Source organism: Rattus rattus, chromosome 8 (genome assembly GCF_011064425.1).
Source record: "Rattus rattus isolate New Zealand chromosome 8, Rrattus_CSIRO_v1, whole genome shotgun sequence".
NCBI classification, from domain to species: domain Eukaryota; kingdom Metazoa; phylum Chordata; class Mammalia; order Rodentia; family Muridae; genus Rattus; species Rattus rattus.
Genome location: NC_046161.1, coordinates 43,903,068 through 43,914,075, shown reverse-complemented (window position 1 = coordinate 43,914,075; position 11,008 = coordinate 43,903,068). Strand labels below are relative to the sequence as shown.

Sequence of the window (11,008 nt, the reverse complement as noted above, 5' to 3'; positions counted from 1 at the left end):
ACTCACACCCCCACACACACCCCCCCACACACACAATGTTTCTGATGAACCACACTTGGCTCCCTCCTTCCACATTAATCTCACAGTTAGAAAGGAATTTCTTGGCTTCCCACTTGCACTCTTCTCCTCTTTGTGTGGTAGGGTTGAGATTTCCCAGGTTCCTATGCTCTGCTTGACCTTTAATTATACATTCCGCCTCTAGCATTGTGCTACGTTCATTCAAACGTGGCTCAATCATTCCTTTTGTGCTCACAGATCGCTGTCTGTGACCAGGAGCAGCTTGAAGCAGCACAGTTGCGTGCTGCTCCAGCAGTTTTCTGCCAGATTTCCTAGTTCGCTGCTCCTGCTTGAGATCCTGTATGAGCTCCTCGGACCCAGAGAGAATCCAAGAAACTTCCCTGCTGGTTTATAACAAGATGGGCCTTTGTTCTAAGTGTTCCTCCACCTCTTTTTAAGATCTCATCCATGTGGTTTTGCTACACACATTTCTACCAGCCTATGTATTAGGTGCCTTGAGTGCTGTAACAAGCCACCTGGCAAAAGTATTTATTTGGGCTCCAGACTTAAGGGTAGACTTAGCTCATCATGGCCACGAGGCCCTAACAGCAGTAATGTTGGGCAGCTGTTCACATTGTATACCAGCTCAGAAGCAGAGAGAGATAAATGCTAAGGCTTAGCTTGTTTTTTCCCCCTTAATTTAGTCTAGGACCCCAACCCATGGGGATTGTACGCCCACATTCAGGTGGGTCTGGTATCTTTGAAAATGAGTCACATTTTATTGCTTGCAGATGTGGCCACCTCCACCATGAACAAGACAGAGAACAGTTTCCTCGTAGAGATTTTGCAGCTGTGTCCACATTTTTCTACGCCCCACCCTGTTTCTCATCCCTGTAACTGTGTCATTTCAAGACCGTGAATGGGGACATACAATACATACGCCTTTTAAAACTGGTTTTGGAATCCATTATAATTCCCCAGTTGTGCCTGGCAGCAGTCTCTGAGAATCGTTCCATACTGTGTATCTGCCTCAATGTGCTCAACCTTTCACCTGCTCAGCTGTTCCCACACATTTCTGATATTCCATAGGGATCTACAACTCACAGTCATGTGCAGGCTTTGTGTGAGCACGGTTTTCATTTCTCTGGGATTTCTTTCCCCAAAGGACAATTGCTAGGTCACTTAGCATATATGTGTTGTTATATATTCTCAGAGACTGACTCACTGCCTTGCAGACTGGCTGGGTCATCTTCATCCTCACTAGCAATGTTTATATGGCCCATTTTCTCACGGGTGTTTGTCCTTGATAATTATGTTGACAATTCTATTATGTGTCCATTGACATCTCATTGTGGCTTCAATTGGCATTTGTCTATTGGCTAATGACATTGAGCATAGTGCCATCTGTGTATCTTCCCCAGTAAAATGAGTTTGAGTCTCTTCCCCATTTTCTAACTGGATAAATTATTTTGCTTGTTTGCCATTAACTTTATAGATATCCTTACATATTCTAGGAGCCAGCAAGACATGGTTATCCAAGAGTCAGCTCACAAGTATCTTCTCCCTGTGTGCAGTTTATCATCTTCCCGTGGTCCTTCCCAAAGTGGGTGTTTTTCATAATGTTCAGTTTATTAATTTTTCAATTTATGAGTCATGCGTGTGGAATTAAGTCTCATCTCACAGGTTTTTGTTGTGTTTTGCTGTTTCTGCCTTACCCTAGGCCATAAACATTTCCTTATAGGAACAGATACAATGAAGTACACCTCTGATCTCAATGCTTGGGACACAGAGGCAAGAGGGTCATGAGTTCAAAGTCAATCTTGTTTCCACATGAGCTCGAGATCAGTAAAAACACATAGTAAAACCCTGTCTCAAAGATGTAAAGGGGAAACGAATATTTTTCTGAAGGGTTTCAGTTTCTGTTTCATATTTAAGTCCACGATCCATTTGATATTAATATTTGTATAAGGTGTGAATGAATGGATATTTTTATTATCAAATCATTCTATAAAGGTGGGGAAACCCAGAGAAATCTGATAAAAATAAAAACCGGCCCAATAACTGTTAAGGAGAAACAGGGCAAACATTACTGCTATGCGTGATCTCCTTTCTTCCAGATTTCCTCCCCTCCTCTACCCTCTTCTCTTCTCTCTTCTCCTCCTCCCCTCTCCTCCTCTTCTCTTCTCCTCCTCCCCTCTCCTCCTCTTCTCTTCTCAATATGGAGCATCTGCTCCAGCTTCCTGAATGCACTCATTCCTTTACAGAGACCAGTCATCCCCTCAGCACTCAAGCTGACGCTGGAGCCTGTTGAAACACGCCCAGCAGGCTCTCTGCAATGTGTTTGCCGTGTGGAGAATGGAGACAGACGGGGGGAACTTCCCTGTATGCAAATGACTTGCCCTTCTGGTTTGGAGAAAGTCTCCATTGGCTTTCAGCAGTGACAAGTATGACAGAACTGCTGGGTCACTGGACTGACTCTAGGGGGTTCATGAGGGCTCAACCTTTGTGACCATATACTCAGGAAGGCTGACTTCTCCTAGAGTTCACCCAAAGACTTTGTCCTGGCCAGACTAAAGGAGGAACACATGCACTATATTTGCTATAAATGCTGTCATTTGCCCCAGTGCTCAAGTTTTCTGTGGAGGGGGTAGCAGGAAGATACAAACCAGCCTGCTCCCACTTAACATTTGGGCTACAGTGCCAGGTCAGCCTCTCCTCCTGCGGTCTGACTTCAGCTGCACGCACAGCTCTGCCCCTCCCTAACTCTGCTAGCTTGAGCTAGCTGGGACTGAAGGAAATGCTACCTGAGTGGGGCATCCCCTCTTCTGGGACTAGCTCTTTTCCTCCCTTCTGCAGCCTCGGGCTTCCGACTGGCTGGGTTTCCCCACCTTGGCAGGTGGAGAAGGAGGGAGGACTGGCTCGCCTCATCATTCCCACCCTCTCAGACCTGAAGAGCAGGAAGCAGAGGCTCCCGGAGCCACCCAGGTTGCTGCCAGAGTAAGGTGCGTTGCAGAGGCACAGGGGAGTGTATGGTGCCACACAGGGCCAGGAGGCTTCCGGACCCCATGGCAGTCAGGCCCTTGGAGCAGCAGCTGGGCAGCCTCACCGTCTTCACCCGTGATGATTTTGAGGAAGAATGGCACCTAGTAGCCAGCGGTGGCTTCAGCCAGGTGTTCCAGGCAAGGCACAAGCGCTGGAGGACGCAGTATGCCATCAAGTGCTCCCCATGCCTCCAGAAGGAAACCACCAGGTAGCTGATGGCCCACTTTCACAGAGGAAAGACTGAGGTAGAACAAGTTTTTGGTCTAGGGAGCTCAGAGGAAAGGGATAAGCTGAGGTTGGGGTTGACTGTCTGGGTGTTTTTAAGTGAGCTCTGAGGTCTAAATTTCCTCAGACTAGGCTCTTTCTCTGAACCTGAGATACGGTAGGCAAGTGATGCCTGCTCGTTGGCATCCCAAGAGGTCAAAGGTGAGTAGAAAAGGCCTGGCAAAAATTCCTTTGTCTGCCCAGCCCCTCACGCTTACTTTGCCTCCTTGTCGTTCTATGATGAAGCTTGGACACCCCTCTTCAACCCATCCTGTCAGGGTAGGGATGAACTTTCCAAGGAATGTGACACTTTGCTCAGTGACCTGTAATTTGTCACCTTCTCTCTTTCCATGCCGGCCACTGTAGGCTAAAGAGTCTGGGAGGCTAGACACTGCCCCACTAGGATACCAACAGGTAGCTAATGCCACAGTGCTGGCCTTCCACAGGAGATTAACTGAGGCCAGTACAGTGTTGCCTAAGTCCCAATAGTTTGTCCACCTTGGGAAGATATTATGTTTTCTACACACCCAAGAAAGAGAGGGAGGACTGTAAAACACCCCCTGAGCTGTCTGGAAAAGCAGAGAAGGGATAGAGGAGGCTGACCCTGTAGCAGCCAGCGGCTAGGTGTCTGGAGAGTGTTAGATCATTCCTGGAGGCCAGACCCTCTGACTGGTTCCCAGGGTGACCCTCAGAGCTCACGTCAGGAGCATCCCACTGTAGCACAGCATTAACACAGCTTTGCAGACACTCCGTTTTTATAAAAACACCATTCCTCGTTAAATCCCCATCCCCTCAATCCCAAGACAGTCTCTTGCAATTTGCATATTTACAGTTCTGTGGGCACAGAGGACCTGCAGTGCTTCTTTTACAGGGCTTCCCCTTAAGTCCTGATTTCACTTCATTCCTACAAAGATGTATTGAGCAATGCATGTGGGAGGGGAGGGTCAAAGAGTACTAATTATAATTCATCCATAACACAGACTACTCTGCATCCATTAAAGACCATGCTTCGGGAGAATAACAACACAGGCAAGGGATAGAATGTAGGAAAGGGGAGACATCTGGAAAACATAAAAGAACACACTAAAATGTTAGCCGAGACCAACTCTGCAGGGTTTTTCTTTTTTTTACAGCTTCTGCATCTCCTAGGTTTTCTACAAGGTGCATGTAGTATTTTCATAATCAAAACGGTAAAAGAGAAGCATGAAGCATATTACTGATCCTCCAAGGGCTCAAAGGCTGCTAGGGAAGATGAACATGTATGCAAGTGGGCAGGACAAACAGTAGGTTGTGTTCCAGGCTTTTTGTGGCTGGCTCCACAGAATAGCTAGACTTTCAGGCCTGGAAACCTCTCGCCCTTTCATTGATAGCAGCTTGAGCCCCAGGCCTGGCTGCCTGCTGGTACTCCTACAGTCTCTCACTTTTCGTCCACTATCTTGGAAGCTCCTGAGGCTTCTCTGGGTCTACTTGACTTGCAGCATGCTGAGTTAGTGCATTTCGACTTGCCCTGGTAATTCCTGTTCTCCTTTTCCATCCCATTCCTGCCTCTCCACAGCTCTGAGGTGAGTTGCCTCTTTGAAGAAGCAGTCAAAATGGAGAAGATTAAGTTTCAACACATTGTGTCCATCTATGGGGTCTGCAAGCAGCCCCTGGGCATCGTGATGGAGTTCATGGCCAACGGTTCCCTGGAGAAGATACTACCTACCCACAGCCTCTGCTGGCCACTCAAGTTCCGCATCATCCACGAGACAAGCTTGGCCATGAACTTCCTCCACGGCATTAGGCCACCCCTGCTCCACCTGGACCTGAAGCCAGGCAACATCCTGCTGGACAATAGCATGCATGTCAAGGTGAGGACCCTGACAGTGTACCGCTGGACCTCTTCCACATAGCAGAGTTGTCTACATGCTAGTAATTGAGCCAGTCAAGAGTTTGAGTCAATTTTTTTGTTTGAGTAAATAGTAAACACAGGGGTTAAATCTGAAACAGAGATGGATGAGAACATAACTTTGGGACAGAAGATGGGGGCTGTGATGTCCACAATGTTCTCTGGGCCACACTTCTGAAAATGATAGAATAATCTCTACCCCTCATGTTCTTTGTCTGAGGAAGGAAAGTGTATAAAGGTGATTTTTAGTAAGTTGGAATGGCCTTTTGCTTCAGTGCTAAAACCTTCAATAATATTTTTTATGCCTTTGAGATCTTTCTTTGCACATTCTCTTTCCTCAACCCTCTCTTCATCTAGCAAAGTCCCAATCATGCCTCAGCTCAGATTAGTCACCACCTCCTTGGGGAGATCTTTCTTTATCTCCCCCATCAGGGTCTCTTATATCCTCTAGTCACACCTTTGGTACTTTATTTTCTGACCTTAGTTGAGACATACAGGCATTTTACAAAACTTTTTTTTTTAAGCTTAGGCAAAGTTGAAGAGTAACAGCAGGTAAGAGGTCTCATCATAAGTAAAACTTGTTCTTAATGCACGTATATGCTATGTGAATACCAAGCCATCATGAGGGTATGGGGTTTGAAGAGGCATCTCAATACCCAGTCTCATTGTCCCCTAATGGGTGACAGTCTGACAGGTTAGAAGCAGAGGATAAACAGATGGTGTGAGTGTTTCAGGATTCATGGAGATGCGAAGAACAAGGACCTTGGAGATGTACAGATTCCCAGCCGACAGATGAGAAACTAGGGTTCTATGAAGGTGAATAGCTGGTTCAAGATCATCTAGGTAGTAGATAGTAGAGCTGGGAACCAGTGAACTTGAAAACCACATGTGCTGCACTAAAACAGGATATACTGACAATGGCAGTGAGTGAGAAGGGGGCCACAGGTGGCTTCTGAAGGTGTCTCTTGTAGCCCTGTCCTTGGCATCTATCTGACTTTCTCCTAGATTTCAGATTTTGGCCTGTCCAAGTGGATGGAGCAGTCAACCCAGAAGCAGTACATTGAGAGATCAGCTCTGAGGGGTACACTCAGCTACATACCTCCTGAAATGTTCCTGGAAAATAACAAGGCTCCGGGGTCTGAATATGATGTGTACAGGTGAGTGGGCAGCTGGGCTCTGTGTCAGTAGCCACCCTGGCCAGGTCCTTACTGCTAACAGGCAGGGTAGGACAAGGATTAGGACTGGTTCCTCCATGTGCTGATGGAAAGGAAAAGATGAGGGGGACCTAGGGAGGCTTTCCCTGGGATTGTAGAAACTGTGGGCCCTGGCTAAAAAATTATGCATACTAAACCAAATAGACTATTGGATCCCTCTGGCCACCAATCATGGATACTTCACCAAGGTAGACTGTGGGATACCCCTGGCTAGGGATCATGGGTACTAGACTAAGTCTCTCTGCTAATATATTCCCCACTGCAGCTTTGGGATTGTCGTCTGGGAGATTCTCACTCAGAAGAAACCTTATGCAGGTAACATGATCATGGTCTATGCCTGTGGGAGGCTGAGGTTGGAGAACACGGGACAATGTGGGAGCCATAGTGTGATCCCCTTGTGACTCTCTACCTTACTCTGTTTCCTCTGTCCCCAAGCACAGGAACTTCTGAGATAGTGAACAAGTGGTAGCCTTGACCTTTCTTCATGACTTTAATACTCGAGCCCCTCCACTTTACAGTGTGGAAAGGTAAGCCTTTCCCAGGGTCTCTTTGTCTACTCTACTGCCTTTGCACAGAGAAAGGGTGCAGGGATCATGTTGAGTCTTTGCTAGAGCTGGACCAGTGACTAAGCTGCTCGATTGGAGCCTCAGCTAGGTCCCAGACCCAACTGTCTACTCATTGAGCATGCATAGGACACCCACTGCATTCCTAACCGATCAGGATCCTCCCAGCTTTTACCCACTTGCCAGTCATCTAACCATACCTCCTGGCTCTTCTCGTACAGGGCTCAATATGATGACCATTATCATCCGGGTGGCTGCAGGCATGAGGCCCTCCTTGCACGATGTCTCTGCTGAGTGGCCAGAGGAGGCCCATCGGATGGTGGACCTGATGAAGCTCTGCTGGGACCAAGACCCCAAGAAGAGGCCATGCTTCCTAAGTATCTGCCCATTATTCTATACCTAGGAATTAGAGAGGGAGAAACAGAAGACAGCCCTCTCTTGAGACACATGCAAAGACACCCTTGGCATTAGAGCTCAAAATGGTATATAAGGCATCTTCAGGGTGGGCCTGGGAGGCAGGTTCTCTGAGCTACACAGCTGAGGATGGATTTTGTTAGACAGTGCTCTCTGTGTGCCTAAGGGAGGCAGAGTCAGCAAATAGAAACCACAGCATCTGACCTAGTCCTGACACTGAGCTCTGTAGCTATCTCTGGGGACTCTCAATACTGTGGGATCTGTAAGGTCATAGGTTGAATGGAATGAGGCTATCTGATCCTCTAGGGATAACACACAGAGGGGTGGGCATCTTATGAATCATCTGATCCTTGCCTTCTGTTCCTGTGAAATAACAAAGGCTTACCTTCAGAGGGTCACCGAGTTGTCAAGTGTACCCCAGCCTTATCAAGAGTGGGGCTCAGTTTCCTATGTCATTGTGGGCAGATGGAAACATACATAAACCTAGGAATGTGTTTAAGGGAATATGGGAAGCATCAGAATAATATGAGATGTAGTGAATACCATTGAGCTTACCTGTTCCCTTTTTCCTCTACCCCTACTCTGTATGGAGCAGATGTGATCATCGAGACAGACATGCTACTGTCCCTGTACCAGACCCCTGTGGCAGATCCTGAGTATGAAGCCCTGACCCGGAAGGTGTCTTACAAGCCATCGCTGAGCCAGCCCCACAAGGTGGATATGACAGGCTAAGAAGGGCACTATAGGGATACTGGACATCCATGTGTGACATCCATGGTCTCTGGATAGCCTGAGAGGGAATATGCAAAGGCTGTCATTTGTTACTCGACTGCTGAGGGGGATGTGGGAACTTTAAGCCAAGCTAGCCCATACTTAGCTCCAGGGAGACTAGCTGGAGGCTTCCAGCATCCATAGCAGAGGACACCTTTCTTTATTTACACAACTGTTCTCTAAAGGCCATGGGTGCTGTGGCTCAGAATCCTTGGGAAGAACCTTAGACTAGCCTGTCATGCCGTGGATGTCAATATCATCCTTCAAGTCTCCTGGCCCTATGCCCAAGTGACAGGGACTATCAGAGATCTACCCTAAAGTCTCTAAATGAAGGCCGGGCCTCAAAACTCCGCTGCTTGGTGATTTCTTCTATACATGTACTGGTGGGACAATGGTATAGGAAGATCTCCCAGGAAGGGTAGGATGTGAATCTGGAGGGAGGAAAGGCAGGGAGGACCAGAGCTGATCCCTGATGACCCACCCTGTACAATACTTTGCAGGTCAGCAAGGAGGTCAGCCAGGAGATTGCAGACAATGGTGAGTCTGTTGTGCTGAGTTGGGACCAAAGACTCCACAGGGAGGAAAGAATGGAACCCATTCTCCTCACTCATCATCCTTGTCCCTCTCTTTCTCAGGCCTATTACACAGAAGGGGTGGCTCAGAAATACTCAGACTCTTGGATTTCTGGATCAGTTTCCCCTTCATGGTTGTGCTCGAGTTCCTGTTTCCGCCCTGAGATATAGAACACTGGCTCTCAATACTGTCTTTGCATTACTCTTATTTGAAAAACAATTGAGAAAAAGATGTTCCCAGTGCCTACCCCATACAAATCAGAACTGGCATGGTTTGGGTCTCAGCAGTGGTTACCATTCAGTTCTGAAACACCCGTAGATGGAGCCGGAGGTGGCAAGGTCTGAAGGTGTTGTAGCACACAAACCCAAGTTCTAGAGCAGTTCTGATTTCCACAACCTGCCTTTCTCACAGGTTCTCTGAACCTTCTTACCCACCTAGCCTGTCTTCCCACTGATGGAATGAGCCAGCACCATTCATTTCCCTTTTAAACAGCTGCAGGTGGGGGCTCAAAGAGCCAGAGAATTAGCAGAGGCCAGGGGATGCTTATAGATGGAGTACTGATTTTCAACCAGGCCTCCCAGCCTCAGCTTACCTTGCCTCCTCTACAAAAAACACAGATTCAAAGCTCTAAAAGAATCAGTGCTCCTTGATTCCGTGAAACCCATTGCCCTCAAGTCTAGGCTGTTTTTGGAAAGTGTCTCCAAGAGGCAGGGGGATACATAAGGTGACCTCTGACCAGGTTAGGATATAATAATTTTTTTTCAATCTATCCCTTTCTCTTAGCAGACTCAGGTGACTCCTTGAAGTGGATTCTACAGCTCTCTGACAGCCAGAGCTTGGTCCCAAGTGATATCTATGAGAACAAGGTGACTCCCCTACACTTTCTAGTGGCCAGGGGCAGCTTGGAACAAGTGAGGCTGCTGCTGTCCCATGAGATCGATGTAGACTGCCAGACAGCTTCTGGCTATACACCACTCCTCATTGCCACCCAGGACCAGCAGCCTGACCTCTGTGCCCTGCTTCTGGCCCATGGTGCTGATACCAACCTGGCAGATGAAGATGGCTGGGCCCCACTGCATTTCGCAGCCCAGAGTGGGGATGACCACACTGCCCGTCTGCTCCTGGACCATGGGGCCCTGGTGAATGCACGGGAGCATGAGGGTTGGACCCCACTCCACCTGGCTGCACAGAACAACTTTGAGAATATTGCTCGGCTTCTGGTCTCCCGTCAGGCTGACCTCAACCCACGTGAGGTGGAGGGCAAGACTCCCCTCCATGTTGCCGCCTACTTTGGCCACATTGGCTTGGTCAAGCTGCTGACAGGACAGGGAGCTGAGCTGGATGCTCAGCAGAGAAACCTGAGGACACCCCTGCACCTGGCAGTGGAGAAGGGAAAAGTGAGAGCCATTCAGCACCTGCTAAAATGTGGGGCACTCCCTGATGTGCTTGACCACAATGGCTACAGTCCTTTGCACATTGCTGCAGCCAGGGGCAAGTACCTTATCTTTAAAATGCTTCTGAGACATGGGGCCAGCCTTGAGCTACGCACACAACAGGGATGGGCACCCCTGCACCTAGCAACTTACAAGGGCCACCTGGAGATTATCCATCTGTTAGCCAAGAGCCATGCAGACCTAGATGCTCTTGGAAGTATGCAATGGACTCCCCTGCACCTGGCTGCCTTCTGTGGGGAGGAGGGAGTGATGCTGGCCTTGCTGCAGTGTGGGGTCAATTCCAATGCCTCTGAGCAGTCAGGCTGGACTCCTCTCCACCTGGCAGTGCATAAAGGGACTTTCCTGGGTATCGTCCACCTTCTGGAGCACGGTGCTGATGTCCACGCTTGCAACAAAGTGGGCTGGACACCTGCTCACCTGGCTGCTCTCAAGGGCAACACAGAAATCCTCAAAGTTCTAGTCAAAGCTGGTGCGCGACTGGATGCCAAGGATGGAGTTGGCTGTACTCCCTTGCAGCTAGCCCTCCGCAGCCTAAAGCAGAGCACTGTTGCCCTCTTGCAGGACAAGGAACCTTCACTAGCCATTCTGGGAGATTCTAAGCCTGGGCCTCCGATGGATGATTAGGTGTAGCAGTGTTCCTTTGCTTGGAAGGGGAGGGGCTTGTGAAAGTGAAACTTGTCATGTGAGAGACCACTTCCTGCCTATCCGTTTGACCTTGAGAGGAACCAGTGTCCTAGGTGACAGAAGGAAGCTGAGGGGTTCCAGTGAACTGAGGAAGCTACCGACTGCCTGAAAGACTGATCCTAGCTCCCCTCCTGTCATCTGTAG

At 48.5% G+C, this 11,008-nt stretch overlaps 1 protein-coding gene across 1 annotated transcript; it reads left to right on the top strand.

Moving 5' to 3' along the window:
- The first annotated feature begins 3,026 nt into the window (after positions 1–3,026).
- On the top strand, positions 3,027–10,804 carry Ankk1 (ankyrin repeat and kinase domain containing 1). Its single transcript, XM_032910095.1, is given in 8 exon segments — positions 3,027–3,247; positions 4,859–5,153; positions 6,197–6,348; positions 6,671–6,720; positions 7,190–7,345; positions 7,978–8,096; positions 8,600–8,690; positions 9,510–10,804. Coding segments are annotated over 8 exon segments (2,379 nt in total).
- The last annotated feature ends 204 nt before the right edge of the window (positions 10,805–11,008 follow it).